Here is an 18497-nt window from a genome sequence, read left to right on the forward strand (position 1 = left end):
GAAACCAAATTTAATCGCCTTGAACGGAACTATGATGGGGGTGCTATAGAATCTGATGGAGGTTTAATGATTTTTTGTCATCCTGGAAAAGCTTTAAAAGGTGGAAAGCCACACCGACTTGATTTAAAATAAATGGAGCAAGCCCATATTTATATTTTGAAGAATTGTGATGATGTTCAACCATTTCTCGAGTAAGTAATGACTTTCAAATTAATGACCTTGTAATTCTTCAAAATGTAATTCTTCTAGAGTAAGTAATGACTCTTAGTATGCTTCAATCTTCTATAGAGAGTTTTCTCAAGTTCTAGGTGATTCCTCTAAAAAAAAAATCAGATAAGCAATTAATCAGTGGGTTTAAAGAAAAGGTGAATACTATTTAAAAATTATTATTTTCAAATCATGGAAATAATATTTGCTAAACTATGTTCTTAATCATGATATATTGCAAGATTATACGAACATGACAAAAGTAAGAAAATGACAGATTTACTCACATTGTCATGTGGTCCTATGAAATATGCGACAAGTTTCAAATGCTACATTATTAATGGATATAGATTTCACATACAGGATTACAATAATGGTTTGAGGACTCAGAATTGTGGGATAGTTGTTGCTGGTGAGACTGATGAAGAAGATAGAATCATTGATTACTATGGAGAACTAACAGAGATTCTTGAATTACAATTTATTGGGGGGAGAAGATGGTCTTATTTAGATTATGTCGTATTATGTATATGACAAATAAAGGAGAGTTATAATGGATGAATATGACTTTGTAAGTGTTAACCCCCTACCATTTTTGGAAACTGATGAGCCTTTTGTATTAGCCAATCAAGCATCACAAGTTTTTTATGTGAGACATCATTCTAATAAAGGCTGAAATATGGTGCAAAAGTTTATGCCTCGTGATTCTTTTGATGATATGCAAAAGAATCATAATGATTTCAAGGATTTACTTGCTTCAATTGAAAGGAAAAGAAAAAGAACTCATACATGTTTGGAACTTCATTGTGGATGCTTATATTTTTTCAATTACATGTACATATTCTAAATCTTCTATGTGTAATTTTGATCCATTGATGTACTTAGAGTGAATAGAGGTTGATCCAATAACAATATCTTCTTATTTACTTTGTATGAAATGAATAGAGACAATGTGTTGTAGCATTTCTCTTTTGTTTTTTTATCGTAGCTATTTTATATTTGTTCTATGTTATTATCCGTCCTAAAAGATACTTCGCTAAATGTACTCTACTGTTGGATTTTATGATAGGATGAAATGAATCCTTTAAATTTTAAGAAATCAGAAATGGGATCAAGATCAAAGAATTTAAAGTAATCATACCTTCTACCTAGTACGTTAGCCAGGGGACGAGGGCAAAGCCTCAAATCTATGGGATCTGTGAGAGTAACTGCTGAAAAGAGAACCTTGATTGATCCAACAAACATAATTCTAGAGACTCTGAGAAGCAAATCAGGTATTATTTATTATTTTCTCAAGCTATAGATTTTTATTTCTAGGTGTTGTGTTTTATTTTCTCAAGCTATAGAGGTATATACATTCAGTTTTCTTTCATGAGATACTGTCATTTCGAAATTATAATGTGGATTTTCATTTTTTTTCCCTGCTTTGTGATCTTGAATAGTTTTAAATAGATGTTTTCTTTATGTTGATTCCAGCTCTAACTTTAGGAAAGTGCACTTTCATATTTATCTCGAATAGGTCTATATTGATGTTTGTTTAATAGATTTATTTTAGGAAATCTTTTATGGAGAAGCCTCAAAGAGGAATTCAGATTATTTAGTGTACTGATTAAGACTTCATAATATTTGAATTGTAGAAAAGAAAATCGGGCAGAACTTTATATCTATGGGCTTTGTTAAAGGAAGTATTATAGTACAAGGAACTTCGATTGGAAAAAAGTAAAGGTTGTAGTGGTGCATATTCTGATAGGAATGAACTAGCATCGGACAAGAATCTTATGCAACCTTGTCTCGATCTAATAGAGGATGAAACTTAATTTCCTCATGAAAATCTTGATGTAATGCAAGAGACTGCAAGATGTAAACCAGGTTTTGGATCTTATTTTATTTTCTTAGTATCTCACAAACCTGATTTTTGATCTCATTTTATTTTCTTAGTATACAATTTTTTTTAATTGTTAGACTACTAAAGATGTATAATGTTTGTGTTAGAGCTGCCTCAAATTCTTTTTCCCGCTGATTTTGCCTACTCATGTCAGCATGTTTCAGCTTGTCTTGAGACTTCCACAATTTTAGGAAAGTTGAACAGATCATGGGATTATGGTGTAGTAAATGGGCACCAGTTTTCACTGGAAGTGGAGCCTATTTTTCTGGGCATTTTCTATTTCTTTGTGGCAGAAAAACAAAAGAATTGAGTTGTCATTTTTTCTTTTCCTCATTTTGAGTTCTGAAGAACATGGAATTTTACTCTACCTTCAACATAGTGAATTTGCTCGTCGTTACCCGTGGTTTTTTCCAGACTTGGGTTTTCCACGTTACATTTTGTGTCATTAATTGTGTTTCCAAATTCCTTTCTCGATTATTCACATCTGACTTGTTTTTAATACATCTTATTTCCTAACAAGTCGTATCCGAGCAAGGTTCAAGCATGTCTAGTGTAACCAAGTTTGATATAGAGAAATTTGATGGAAAAATTAGTTTTAGTAACTGGAAGATCCAGATGAAGGTTGTTCTCACACACAATGGTTTGAAGAAGGCTTTAGCAGGAATGTCAAAGAAGCCCGATTCTATGAACGACGAACAATGGGAGGAGTTGGATGAAAAGGCACTTTCTTCAATTCAACTTAGTCTTTCCAAAGAGGTTCTGTGGGAAGTTATTCGTGAGACTACTACTGCAAGTCATTGGTTGAAACTTGAGTCTCTCTATATGACCAAAATTCTTGCCAATAAACTCCGTCTCAAAGAGTATTTATACACGCTTCGTATGTCTGAAGGTTCGTCCATTCAATCTCATCTTGATGCAAACAATTCAATTATAATAGATCTGGAAAATTTAGAAGTTAAAATTGAGGATGAGGACAAGGCTATGTTGTTAATTGTCTCTTTGCCATCTACCTATAAGCACTTCAAGGAGATTATGTTATATGGAAATAATGAAACTTTGTTCTATGAAGATGTTAAATCAAATTTGTTGTCCAAAGAAAAATTTGATCTTGACGTACATTCTGAGGATAAAGGTGAGGGCTTGTTCGTTAGAGGTAGATCACAAGACGAAGGGAGTTCATCTAAAAAGAAGTTCAGATCTACATCCAAAGGGGATAATTTTAGCAAGACATGTTGCTACTACAAGAATCCAGGGCATGATATTTCTAACTACTATAAACTAAAAAATAAAAAAGAGAGGGAAGAAAATAACAAAAAGATGCAGAAACTTAGTGATGCCGGAGTTGTTGAATGTGATTCTGAAGGTGATGTTTTGTTGGATGTCTCTATTGATAAAAGAAACTCGTCTGATGTACATATCATATGTGTCCTCATAAGAACTGGTTTGTAACATATGATGAAGCTGAATGTGGCGTTGTCCTAATGGCAAATGATGCCCAATGCAAAGTGGTTGGAATTGGTACTGTACAAATAAAAACTCATGATGGTGTTATCTCAGGACCTTGACCAACATTCTTCATATTCCTGACCTGAAATGCAACTTGATTTCTCTAGGTACTCTTGAATCTCTTGGATGTAAATATTCAGCTAAAGGTGGAGTTATCAAGGTTTCAAAAGGTACTCTGGTCTTGATGAAAGGAATAAGACGTGGGACTCTCTATTACTTGCAAGGTTCAATTGTGACAGGGTCTGTAGCAGTTTCCACTTCATTGTCTGATGACGATCTCACTCATTTATGGCATATGTGTTTGGCATATAAGTTATAAAGGTATGACTCTTCTTAGCAAAAGAGGGCATCTCGGTCATCAAGGTATAGGAAATTGGGTTTCTGGGAACATTGCATAGTCGGAAAAAGTTTTTCAGCAGCTACACATCGTACACTTGGTATTCTTGATTATATTCATTCAGATTTATGGGGGCCTTTAAAGATTCCATCTCTTGGAGGAAAACGCTACATGATGACCATTACTGATGATTTTTCTTGCAAAGTTTGGGTTTATTTCTTGAGACATAAAATTGAAGCTTTTCTTAAGTTCAAGAACTCCAACGCTCTTGTTGAGAACCAAACTGGAAGGAAGATAAAAAAAACTCTGCACTGATAATGGTTTGGAGTTTTGCGAGTCAAATTTCAATGAGTTCTGCACAAGTCATGGTATTGCTAGACACAAGACACTTGTTGGAAAGCCCCAACAAAATGGAGTTGCAGAACGTATTAATAGGACTCTTCTTGAGAGAGCTCGTTGTATTCTCTCAAATGTGGGATTGTGGCATCGTCGTGATTTTTGGGCTGAGGCTATTTCTACAGCTTGTTATCTTGTCAACCAATCTCCACACTCATCCATTAACTTCAAAATTCCAGAAGAAATTTGGTCAGGTTATCCTATGAATTTCTCAGGTTTAAAAGTATTTGGATGCCCTGCTTTTGCCTATGTTAATGATGGGAAATTAGCTCCCAGGGCTGTTAAATGCTTATTTCTTGGCTATGCTTCTGAGTCAAAAAGGTATCGTTTATGGTGCCTGGATTTGAGAAAAATCATTTTGAGTTGAGACATTACTTTTAATGAAAATACATTGATGTGCTCTGAAAAAGAGGATTTTGTATTATCTTTTAGTATACATGATCAACAAGGTACCAGTGAGAAGGTGGAGTTAGAAATAAGAACTAAATCTCATAAGATTGACCCTATCTCTTCTATAGTTCCACAGTCAAACAATGACGCTCGTATTGATGAACAAGTTTCCAGTACCACCTGTCCTGTTGAGCCAAAATATGTTGATGATTCTTCTATTACTCATAATAGACCGAGGAGAGTTAATAGAAAACCCAATAGATATGGTGATAATGATGGTCTGATTGCCTATGCACTAACAATTGCACAAGAGATTTCTGAAGGAGTTGAACCTTCTTCATATTCAGAGGCAATCACTAGTTCTAATTCATCTCAGTGGCTGATAGCAATGCAAGAAGAAATTGAAAGTCTGCATAAGAATAAGACATGGGATTTATGTGAGCTCCCTAAAGGTCGTCGTGCACTAGGTTGTAAATGGATCTACAAACGAAAAGATGGAATTCCTGGGGTTGAAGATTCAAGATGGAAAGCTCGTTTAGTTGTCCAAGGCTTTGCTCAAAAGGAAAGTATTGATTTTAATGAAATTTTCTCTCCAGTAGTTTGTCATTCTTCCATCAGAGTACTTCTTGCCTTTGTTACACTATTAGATTTGGAATTGGAGCAATTAGATGTTAAAACTGCTTTTCTACATAGAGAATTGGAGGATGAAATTTATATGAAGCAACCCGAGGGTTTTGTTGTTCATGGCAATGAACAATGTGTTTGTCGTTTGAAAAGGTCCTTGTATGGACTTAAACAGGCACCTAGGCAGTGGTACAAGCGATTTGATGCTTTTATGGTTGGTCAAGGCTACACCAGAAGTCAATATGATAATTGTGTGTACTTTCAACACTCTTCAAATGGTTCATTTATTTACCTGTTATTATAGATGGATGATATATTGATTTCTTCAAAAGACATGTCTTTGATCAACAAGTTAAAGTCTCAACTTAGTAATGAGTTTGAGATGAAGAACCTTGGTGCATCGAAGAAGATTTTAGGAATGGAGATTCATAGAGAACGACAAGCTGGAAAGCTATACTTGTCTCAAAAAAAATACACTGAGAAGATCTTTGACAAGTTCAACATGAGTAAGAGAAAGCCTATCTCATCTCCTCTAGCAGCTCACTTCAAGATATCTTCTGAATTTTGTCCAAAAACAGATGAAGAACATGAAATGATGTCTAACATTCCCTACTCTAGTGCAGTTGGTAGTCTTATGTGTGCCATGGTTTGCACTAGACCCGATCTTGCATATGCAGTGAGTATGGTGAGTCGGTATAAGCACAATCCTGGTAAGTATCATTGGGATGTGGTGAAATGGATTTTTTTATACTTGAAAGGTATAGTTAATCATGGCTTAGTTTCTGACAGGAACAAGGTGATATCTAATGATGTTGTTAGGTTTGTTGATTCTGATTACGGTGGTGATCTTGATAGGTACAGATCTCTGTCTGAATATATCTTCACTTTATGTTCGGGTTCTATCAATTGGAAAACATCTTTGCAATCCATTGCTGCTCTATCCACTACAGAAACGGAATATGTTGTAGCTAATGAAGGTGTGAAGGAGGCTACATGGTTGCGTGGTCTTATTCTTGAGCTTGGTGTTTGCCCTACAGAGAATCCTGCATATATGCTTTCTAAGCCACTTCCCATTACTAAGTTCAAGCATATTTTGATCTTACCTGGTGTTTACAACACTTGATTGCCCTTCGGGGCTTTTATGCTAATGACGAGCATCTACTAAAGTTGAGTCAAGGTGGAGATTGTCAGAGCTACCTCAAATCTTTTTCTCGCTGATTTTGCCTACTCATGTCAACATGTTTCAGTTTGTCTTGAGACTTCAGCAATTTCAGGAAAGTTGAACATATCATGGGATTATGGTGCAGTAAATTGGCACCAGTTTTCATTGAAAGTGGAGCCTATTTTTGTGGGCATTTTTTATTTCTTTGTACCAGATAGTGGAGCATATGTTTCTCAACATTTTCTATTTCTTTGTGGCAGAAAAACAAAAGAATTGAGTTGTCTTTGTTTCTTTTCCTCATTTTGAGTTCTGAAGAACTTGGAATTCTACTCTACCTTTAACATAGTGAATTTACTCATCGTTACCCGTGGTTTCTTCTCGACTTGGGTTTTCCACGTTACATTGTGTGTCATTAATTGTTTTTCCAGATTCCTTTCTAGATTATTCACATCTGTCTTATTTTTTATACATCTTATTTCCTAACAGTTTGAATTGTAGAAAAGTGTAATGGACAAAACTTTACATCTGTGTGCTCTAGTAAAGAGAGTAATGTTGTACAGAGAATGTCAATTGGAAAAACAAAAAAATTATAATGTTCCATCTTCTGGTAAAAATGAACTAGCACACAATAAGAACCTTATGCAACTTGGTTTTGATCCAATTGAAGTTGATATGTTATTTTCTCATGATGATCTTGAAGTAATGGGACGAGGAAAACGGTTTAAATCTCTCAGCTCTGTTAGAGGAAGCGTCGAAAAGAGAAAAATAATTAGAAACAACAAAGATTTAAATTCTGTTACATATGATCAGAATGTCGTTGCACAGAAGACTAATGTCGTCCCTCCTAGTTTTGATGCAATCAAATGTGATACTTCTTTTCCTCATTACAATCTTGAAGTAATACTAGATACTTCGAGAAGCAATTCTGGTATTATACTTTATTTTGTCAACCTGTATATTTTTTATTGATTTGAGTTTGAAATTTTATAATGTTCTTATATGCAATTTTATTATTTTCTCAAACAGAAATATTTTTACATATGTGGATTCAGGCAGAGGAAGTACGTTTCAGCAGAGAACTTCGATTGGAAAAAGTAAAGGGTATAGTGCGGTATCTTCTGATGCAAATGTACTAGCACATAATAAGAACCTTAGGCAACCTGCTTTTAGTCAAACAGAACATGATACTTCCTTTCCTCATGTTTATCTCGAAGTAATGCAACATGAATTGTGAAGTAAATAAAGTATTTTACCGATTTCAAGATCTTATATATACAGTAGTCCAAGTATGTGCACCAGAAAAGCAAGTAGAAAACCCCAACATGTACCTATAAGAACTTCTACCTACTGTAGTACTACTGATATGGATTTGCTTCAAGTATATTCCCTATTTAGTTTGTTGTATGGTGTACTTGATCTAGTCTAAAATATGTTGCTTTTTGTACCTTGATGCATCCTGCTCAACCATTAGAAAAACACTTCTTTGGAAAGAATTATAAATCTTCTTCTTACTGGTCATTACTTTTCTATCAATAGAATCTTTTGAGTTTTAGAAGGTAAATTAATTATTTTTGTTAGCGGATTGAGTTTGTTTTAATGTTTAATTAGCAAGGGAGCGAGCACAAAGTTTTACATCTGTGGGCTCTATGAGAAGGTGCGCTGAAAAGAGAACTTTGAATGGACAAAGTAAAGATTCTAGAAATGCAGAGTATGAACTGAATGAACTCGCTCAAAATAATAACTTTGTTCTTTTGGAGTTAGATTCAATGGAAGATGATCCTACCCTCCCTCGAGATGAAGTTGAAGTGATGCAAGACAATCAGAAAAGAAAAATAAGTACATAACTCTCTTAAGTTGTAGGACATCTTTATTGTTTACAAATTGAGATTGTTTTATGTTTGACTTATGTCAAAACTTGTAGGTTCATGTGAATTTGAGATGTTAAAAAAGTTAGAGGACCAAATTTGTCTAAAGTTGTTACAGGACTCAAACCTGGAGAAAAGCTTAGAGTCACTTTTTACTATAATTGAGTTGTTGGGAATCATCATGCTTTATTTTCGAGACACTTAGGTTCCTTAGTTCGTGATCGTAATATGTGTCCTTTGAGGGTACACTCATGGACAGACATCGAAGAAGCTAATTTTGAACACATGTGGGGAGTTGTCACTGTAAGGATTTAAATGATTACTACTGATTGAATTGCTATTTCTTGAATCTTGTTGTTGATTCATTTATTTGACCTTCTCGACAACATATTACAATATCTAGTAATAGAAGTAAAGTGCAAACCAATTACCTTTCTCAAAATTTAACAGTTGATCTTAGTACAATGTGGTTTTCTAGTAATCATTAAGAGCTTTTTCAACTCATCTTTTTATCCTATCTTGTTGTGACACTCTTCCAATACATTGCGGGCTATGTTTTTCATCTCGTCTTCTTTTCCTTCTCTTCTTCATTCTTTTTTATGCTCTATTATTTGTCCATCTATTGTTTGCAATATTCCCTCTATTTTTGTCCATAATCTGCAATTGTCCCCCTGTTTTCAGCCCACCCTATCAAATGTATCAATAATGTTAGACTTACAACTTACAACCTTGTTGATTATATATTTAACAATTGATCTTAGTACAATGTGGTTTGCTAGTAATCAGTAAGAGCTTCTTCATCTCGTCTTCTTATCTTATCTTGTTGTGACACTCTTTCAAGACACTACAGGCTATGTTTTTCATCTCGTCTTCTTTTCCTTCTCTTCTTCTTTCTTTCTTATACTCTGTTATTTGTCTATATATTGTCTACAATATTCCCTATGTATTTTTCCTTAATCTACAATTGTCCCCCTGTTTTTTGCCCACCCCATCAAGTGTTTCAATAATGTTACACTTACAACTTACAACCTTTCTGATTATATATTTAACAGTTAATCTTAGTACAATGTGGTTTGCTAGTAATGAGTAAAAGCTTCTTCATCTTGTCTTCTTATCTTATCTTGTTGTGACAGTCTTTCCAGATATTGCAAGCTATGTTTTTCATCTCGTCTTCTTTTCCTTCTCTTGTTCTTTCTTTCTTTCTTATGCTTTGTTATTTGTCTATCTATTGTTTGCAATATTCCCTCTGTTTTTGTCCATAATCTGCAATTGTCCTCCTTTTTGCAGCGCACCCCATCAACTGTATCAATAATGTAACACTTACAACTTACAACCTTGCTAATTATATATTTAACAGATGATCTTAGTACAGTGTTGTTTACAACCTTTCATTTTAAAATTTTGAGTCTCTTGTTTAATGATATTTGTAATATATATTAGGAAAAATTTGACAGTGATAACATGATTGGTGATAGAGATCATATATTGAAACATATGAGAAGGTTATGGAACAATTGGAGAGGCTCACTACACATGAATGTCAAGTCGAAGCCATTGAAAGAGGTTCTCGAGGATGTGCCACAGGGGGTCGACAAGACTGATTGGGAATGGTTGGTCAAAGAGCATTTTTTAACCAAAAAATTTAAGGTAAGATAATTTAACCAGTCATTAAAATTGTCTATCATAATGTTGCTAATATGTTATTAATACAAGAAACAAGTACGTGAATCACAAGGAATAGGTCTAAGTTGAGTATGCCTCATCGTACGGGTAGCAAGCCAATTAGAGAGAAAATTTATGAATTGGTACGTATGCAATTCTTCTACTCCTATTAAGAAACCTCCTCTTCATTTCAGATATGTGACTATTTGAATGTTAAGGGAGCAAAGCTTGGTAATTCACCGGACATGGAGACTATCTTCTTTGAGACTCATAAGTAGGACAACAAGATTCTCGAACCTGAAACTAATAAAAAATATGTATGTCCATTTACAAATTTCAGTTTACATACTTTTACTGAATATATATTGCATTATGTTTAAATTTTCTTGTATTTTACAGGACGAATTTCAAGAACTACTACAAGTTGAGCCATCGCTTACTAAATATCGAGGTGGTAAAAAGATGTTTCGGACCTCAGAGCACGAGTCATGTGGTTGAATTCGGTGGTGGGATAACTAGTAAGGATTTGAAAGGAGGTAGCGCTCCAAAGTCTGCATTGTTAGAAGAGCTAAATGCAAGACGAAAGGAAAAGACTGTACTATTAGAAGAACTGAATGCGAATCAAAAAGAAAATGAATCAATGAAAAGACGCTTGGATAACATAGAGAAGAAATGTAAAATGTTTTAAAGTGCAATCTTTAGAAATCCTTCATCACCACCATCATCAAGTGAATAAAGTACTGGTTGAATCAGTTTACAGGTTAGTAAGCTTTTTACTTCTTAAGGCATGAAGTATCGATATCACCTAGCTCATGTGACCAGTTAAAATCAAAATTATTCCCCTAGGGACATATTACCGTTTCCTCTATCTTTTGTAACTTGACATGATCTCTGCGTTCTTATCCTTCTTTTCATAATTTGTCTTTTTGATCCTTTCCATAATTTCACAAAGAAAAGCCTTTGTGAATTACCTCCAAGGTTGCACCCATAATGAACCTAGAGTAACGCTTCTTAGTCGTACGTCACCTCTTTTAGGTAGCTTCTTGTTTTCTATACATAGTTGTCCAAGTAAGTATGGATGGCTTCAGCTTTTTGTGGAAGTATTGTTTGCATTTGGAGTTGAGGAATAGGAACACTTGAGAATCTAAACGAAGAAATTTGATTGTCTTCAAAGGATAAAACTTGGCATCACTGAAACAACAATGTTCAGTCTTGAGAACGATGGTTGATGTTGTAGCAAGCTGCCCTCCCTTTACAACACCTGAACATCCATTAGATTTTGGGCAGAGATTTGAATCCTTGGAGCACCTTCATTAGAAATTAGTTAGTATTAAGTTGCTTATAGTCATTTGTTTTTTAAAAAAATTAACTTCTTCCATATTCTCTCTATTGGGTCCGTATCATTCTTTGCCTCCAAACTTGAGAAACAACTAGTTGAAAATCATTGTGATTGGCGAAATGATTTAAGGACTTAATCATTGTGATGCTATATATTTATTAAGATTTTTAAGAAAATTGTACTCTCTTTGCACCCAACTGTTGCTATATATATTTTGTTAATGTTGTGCTTTAATACTTTGCTGAATTTTCTTGTGAAACAAAGCATTTTAATTTTTTAAAATCTAGATTTTTGATGAGAAAACAATTATACAATTATTATTTGTCTCCGCAACATATCCGATTGAACTATTCAATTAACTGATGCAAATATTTATCCTTGCAATAGATGATCAAGAATTTGAAGTGACAAATGATCTTTTAGTGTGGAGTGAGTTGAGAAACAATTGAAGATATTAGCATAGATGAACAAGTCAAAGTGCAAGAAGTTAATTAAACTTACTTTACAATAATCTAGGCTATTTTCTTTAAAATATAAATTACCACCTCTACATATATATACATTCTAGATTCTTATTTTTCTTTTTGTAGGATTTTTAGAACCTCTTCGTTCTTTGTAATTAACTACGTACAATGTTTACATTATCATCAATTTATATTATTGACTCTACTTTATGACTTTGGAAATGTTTGTTTAATTACATATGAAATAATGATTTTTAATTATCAATCACAAGGAATCGAACAAAATGTAACCTTTTATTTAATAATATTTATTGTTTCAAAATATCAAAAAAGGGAAATTTGGTTGTTAAATTCTTGATGTAATATGGATTCTGGTCGCTAACAGAGCTTATAATATAACTTTTTGAAGTTATCTAGCGACCAAGATAAATATTAACGAAGGGAAAATGTGATCGTAAAAAAGATCTAATGACCTATTTTTTTCCGTCACTAAAGACTTCTTAACGACCGGATTAGAATTTGGTTGTCTAGTTTTAACGTCGAAGCTACTAACGGTGGGTGACGACTAATTTTTGTCCAGTCGTAAATGACCAATAACGACTGAATTTACCCTTTTAGAAACTAATTTTCCTTTCACTGAAGACCCATTTTCTTGTAGTGTTGATCGCCTAAAGTGACAGAAGCCTGAGGATAAAGAGCCAAGGCAAATCGGCGATGGAATGGGGCAATGGGCGTGTCGCCGACTTGGTCGGCGATGCTCGACTTACTTCGCTTAATGTTCTTGAAGGACAAAATTTGGGAAACTATAAATTGAAATTTAAAAAGCAGAATCAAGTGGGGGTGGAATCCAGGCTTTAATCCAATTATTCTCCTGGGAAATTTGTCCTATGTATAACTTTGAGCATTTTTTTTGAGACTTTGTTTTGAGGATTTTTCAATTGGGTTTTTGAATGAAGTTAAATTGTAATACCTCGGATTCGAGAAAAATAGGAAAATACAGCTTTCTAGGATCTAGTGTCAGAACCAACGGAAGCCGTCGATGGACCGTAGGTAGAACCACAGACCGTAGGTGGGGTTCTGTGGTTCAGTCCTAGACTTAGAAGAATTTCAGGACCGAAGGATGAGACCTACGATCGTGGGCCATCGTCCTTCGATGGACCCACAAACCGTAGGTGGGGGCTGTCGTTGGGGTCCAAAGTTGATGGTCTCTGATCCCACCTACGGTCGACCACAACGGTCCGTGGTTGGACCTACGAACCGTAGGTCTAACTTTAGGTAAGGGTCTGCAATTATTCAGAGGAAAATAGTTGTTAGGTTAACATCAAACGGTCATATCTTGATTCTCTATATCTTGTTTAGACCTAGGGTTTCTATAACCTTCGATAATTGTTATGATTTAGATGTTGTAGTATTTGTAATTGAATTATCATGTTTTTTTTTGGAAAGTTGGCTTAGTTACTTGCATAAAACTCAGAACCCTATTTGTGTAGATTCTCTTAGTTCATGAATTACACTTGCTAGGTAAGTTAAACAGATAAATATGCTCATGTTTTTGAATGTTACATTGTCAGTTCCAAAGTGTTGCATTCTCATATTTGCATGTCAGAACATTGAGATATCCAATATTTAATTTATGTTATGTCATACACATTTCAAGTTGGGAGTAGGCTTAGAACCGAGTTGGACTAGGGTTCAGCGTACCCTCATAGTCCCAGAACTATGTGCCCCCTAAGGATATAAGTCCCCTATATGGGCATCAGATTTAGTGACCATGCCAGTCATGCCTTTATACCCCTGCCAAGGTATATTGGGTCTTCTCGATGTGGCGTAAACATCGGACGTCACGTTTAGCTCACGTGGTTTTATGTCGGTTAATAGTAGCTTCCACAGTAAGACTCCTAGTGCATTTGACCTGGTTTTCAGTATATACTTCAATATTCAGTTAGCATGTCATGTTCATAATTAGCACTTGGTCATTGCATTCAGTTTAGCTTTTTAGTATGTTTTAGTATTAACATTTTTGCTCAGTTATACTTGTTCAGCTTATATATATTTTGTTCATCGATTATCTATATCCTGCCTTCTTAGTACATTCCAAGTACTAACGCATAATTTGCGCTACATCTTTTCATGATGTAGTTTCAGGTACTCAACATCCAGATCATGCATAGATCGGTCCCCGATCTGTATTCAATAACTTCAGTGGTGAGTCCTCATACTTTGAGGACAATAGACATATCTTTCATATTCAGTCTTTTATTTCAATTTCAGATTTGCTAGGGTTAGCTGGGGGCATGTCCCAACAGCTCTATTCAGTAAAGGATTTTTCAGACATAGTAGTAGATTTAGATTTAGCTTATAAGTGACTGTTCAGTATCTCTAAACTCTTAGTATATTTTATATATTTAGATTAGTTGGGTATCCTCCACTTTGAGTTATCTATTGATTTAACTTTTGCATAGTTCGTGTTTAATTAGTTATCTTTTAGTATGCTTATGATATACTAGAGACACGGTTAACTTGGGGTCACTCGTGATCTTAAGTCCCGTGTTCCGTCAAGAGGGTATCCCTGGGGCTGACAAACTTGGTATCAGAGCATTAGGTTCAACAGTTCTAGGATGTCTGAATGTCGCACTAAGTTTCATGGTTGTGAAGCGTGCCACATTTATGATGGAGAGGCTACAAAATGTTCTAAGAAAAAATTCCCTTCTTTCTTTTCCAACTCGTGTGATAGAGTATGAACTCTATTTAATATCCTTCTAACTCCTACTCTTCACGTTTGGAAAATGCCTCCCAAAAGAGATAACACAAGGAATCATCAAACAACTTCAATAGACCCATTGAATGAGCAAGCCACGCATACTGAGTTCAGGGCTGCTTTCCAAGTTCTTGCTCAGACTATAATCGCTTAAGTCAATCAGCAAGTTGTGGCCCCAGCTCTACCGCAGACTAACAATACAGTAGTAAGAATCCAGGATTTCACTCGGATAAACCCTCAGGAGTTTCATAGGTCTAAGTTAGGAGAGGATCCATAGGAGTTTCTCAGCGACATCCAGAAGGTAATAGGCATTATGGGTGTCACTCCAGTTGAGAGTTCAGGTTTGGACACCTATTGGTTGAAGGGAGTGGCCTACACTTGGTACCAACAGTGAGAGGATTCCAAGTCTTTCATTTAGATGTTTATGCATTGTTATATCCAGGGGCTTTACTGTCTTTTGTAACTCCCTATATAGCAGTAAAATTCGGTGTCAGTCCAGAAACTCTCTCAGAACCCTTCTCAATCTCTACTATAATTTGTGACCCAGCTAGACGGGTATATAGAAATTTCCCTTTTACAGTCTCTTAGAAAGTCACCTCAGCAGAACTTGTAGAATGAGAAATGGTAGATTTTTACATCATTCTAGGCATGGATTGGTTACATTCCTGCTATGCCTCAGTCTATTGTAGAACCTGAATCGTTCGGTTTTCGTTTCCAAACGAGCCAGTCTTAGAGTGGAAGGGTAGTAGCTCAGTGCGTATAGGTCGATTGATCTCTTACCTTAAGGCCAGAAAAATGATTTCCAAAGGGTATGTCTATTATCTTCTTCGGGTTAAGGATTCAAGCTCCGAAACCCCAACTCTTGAGTCAGTCCCAATAGTAAATGAGTTTCTATAAGTGTTCCAAGAAGATCTTCCCGAAAGGGAAATCGACTTCGGAATTGATCTCCTTCTAGACACCCAGCCCATTTCAATTCCTCCTTATAGAATGGCTCCAGCCGAGCTTAAGGAATTGAAAGAGCAATTGAAAGACCTACTAGATAAGGGATTCATCAAACCCAGTATATCTCCATGGGGTTCTCTAGGGTTGTTCGTGAAAAAGATAGATGGTTCCCTCAAAATGTGCAGTGACTATCGGTAGTTGAACAAAGTCACAATCAAGAATAAGTATCCCATCCCCATGATTTATGACTTGTTCGACCAACTTCAGGGTGCTAGTTACTTTTCTAAGATAGACCTCAGATCTAGCTATCATCAGCAGAGAGTCAAAGATAGTGGCATCCTGAAGACAACTTTCAAAACTCGATATGGTCATTATAAATTTGTAGTTATGTCCTTAGGACTAACTAATACTCCTACAACTTTCATGGATTTAATGAACAGGGTGTTCAAAAAGTATTTGGACTTGTTCATCATTGTCTTTATTGATGATGTCCTCATTTATTCTCAGAATGAGGAGGAGCATGCGACTCAACTGAGAGTTTTTCTGCAAACTCTCAAGGATCGCCAACTATTTGTTAAGGTTAGCAAATGTAAATTTTGTTTACAGTCTGTTGCTTTCCTTGGTCATGTTGTATCCAGCGAAGGAATCTGAGTAGATTCTCAGAATATTAAGGCAGTACAACACTGGCCCAAGCTCACCTCCCTAACAAATATAGAAGTTTCTTGGGTTTGGTTGGGTATTATAGGAGATTTGTTGAAGGATTTTCATCCGTAGCTTCCCCATTGGCAAAGTTGACTCAGAAAAAGATCAAGTTTTAGTGGTCAGATGAGTGTGAGAAAAGTTTCTCAAAACTGAAGACTAGGTTGACTACAACTCCTGTCTTGACTCTACTAAATGGTTCATACAGTTATGTGATTTAATGTGATGCATCCAGGGTCGGCCTAGATTGTGTATTGATGCAGTGAAGTAAGGTCATAGTTTATGCTTCTAAACAACATAAGGTCCATGAGAAGAACTACCTAACTCATGACATCGAACTTGCAGTTGTAGTATTTGCCCTTAAGATTTGGAGACACTACTTGTATGGTGTTCATGTAGATATATTCACAGATAATAAGAGCCTTTAGTATGTGTTCACCCATAAAGAGTTGAATCTTTGTCAGAGGAGATGGCTTGAATTCCTCAAAGACTATGACATGAATGTGTTTTACCATCCTTGTAAGGCCAATGTAGTGGTTGATGCTCTCAACAAGTTGTCTATGGGTAGTGTAACACATGTTGAGAAAGAATGGAAAGAGTTAGCCAAAGATGTTCACCGGCTTAGTCGCTTAGGAGTTTCCCGTCCAGACACATTAGAAAGTAGGGTTATAGTTCAGAATGGATTAGAATCTTCATTGGTAGCGGAGGTTAAGGAAAAACAGGATAGTGATCCTACATTACTTCAGTTGAGTGGTGCAGTTCATTAGCAAAAAGTTGACATTTTGTCCCAAGGGGGAGATGGTGTGCTTCGTTACCAAGGTCGTTTATGTGTTCCTAATGTTGATGAGTTGAGGCAGCATATCCTTACAAAAGCTCATAACTCCATGTTAAGGTAGAACATCTGAAACTAGGAGGTATGACTCAAGAGATTAACATTCGTAAATGGAAGTGGGAACTGATAAAAATGGACTTTATTACGGGTTTACCTCGTACTCGTAGACAATATGACTCCATTTGGGTGATAGTAGATCGAGTCACTAAGTCTGCTCACATCTTGGTTGTCAAGACTACAGATTTAGTGGAGGACTACGCCAAAATCTATATCAATGAGATAATCACGTTGCATGGGGTTCCCTTGTCTATCATCTCATATAGAGGTCCTCATTTTACCTCTCATTTCTGGAAACTGTTTTAGAAAAGTCTTGGTACCTAGGTAAATCTCAGTACAACATTTCATCCACAGATGGATGGCCAGATAGAACGTACCATTCAGACCTTAGAGGACATGTTGAGAGCTTGTGTGATCGATTTCAAGGGTAGTTGGGATGATCACCTACCTCTCATAGAGTTTGCCTATAATAATAGCTTTCATTATAGTATTCAGAAGGGCCCGTATGAGGAACTATATGGGCGTAGATGCAGGTCCCCGATTGGTTGGTTTGAAGTAGGTGAAGCAACCTTGATTGGGTCAGATTTGGTTCATGAAGCTATGGAAAAAGTTCAGCTCATCAGAGATAGACTAAAGACAGCTCAGAGTCATCAGAAGTCATATGCAGATGTGAGGAGAGGGGACTTGGAGTTCGAAATCGATGATTGGGTTTTGCTAAAGGTGTCACCTATGAAGGGGTGATGAGATTTGGCAAGAAAGTGAAGCTCAGTCCCAGATATGTAGGTCATTATAGAATCCTGAAAAGGGTTGGTAATTTGGCTTAGGAGTTAGAGTTACCACCAGAACTAGCAGAGGTTCATCCAGTCTTTCACGTTTCCTTGTTGAAGAAGTGTGTTGGTGGTTTGGCATCATTAGTACCATTTGAGAGTGTGGTTGTGAAGGATAGTCTCACTTATGAAGATGTGCCCGTTGAAATTCTTGACTGTCAGATTTGTAGGTTGATAAATAAGAAAGTCGCTTCAGTAAATGTTTCGTGGAGGAGTCAACCCGTAGAGGGAGCTACTTGGGAAGCAGAAGCAGCCCATGATGGCCAAGTATCCTCGCCTCTTTCCTTACAATTCCATTCTAGCTTAAGGTAATAGTTCCTCTCTAGTCTCTGAGTCTACTCTTGTGTAATTCAGTCTCAGTATCTTGTTCCTTCGAATATTCTTGCATTTCGGCATATTTTCTTGTTTTTGGAACTCAGTTCAGTTAGATATTAGTTTCTAGTACTTAGTGGTAGGGATTGGAGCTCCTTCCCTACATACTCAGCTTTTTTAGACTTCATTCGAGGGAGACCTTTCCTAAGGGGGAGATATTGTAACACCTCGGA

General features: G+C 35.9%; 1 protein-coding gene across 1 annotated transcript; it reads left to right on the forward strand.

Moving 5' to 3' along the window:
* The first annotated feature begins 17725 nt into the window (after positions 1 to 17725).
* Positions 17726 to 18264, forward strand: LOC125829141 (uncharacterized). Its single transcript, XM_049508398.1, has 2 exons — positions 17726 to 17833; positions 17950 to 18264. Exons 1-2 carry the CDS (start codon positions 17726 to 17728, stop codon positions 18262 to 18264), a joined length of 423 nt encoding a protein of 140 aa, XP_049364355.1.
* The last annotated feature ends 233 nt before the right edge of the window (positions 18265 to 18497 follow it).

Source organism: Solanum verrucosum, unplaced genomic scaffold (assembly GCF_900185275.1).
Source record: "Solanum verrucosum unplaced genomic scaffold, falcon-dt-bn FXZP01000007.1, whole genome shotgun sequence".
Taxonomy (NCBI): domain Eukaryota; kingdom Viridiplantae; phylum Streptophyta; class Magnoliopsida; order Solanales; family Solanaceae; genus Solanum; species Solanum verrucosum.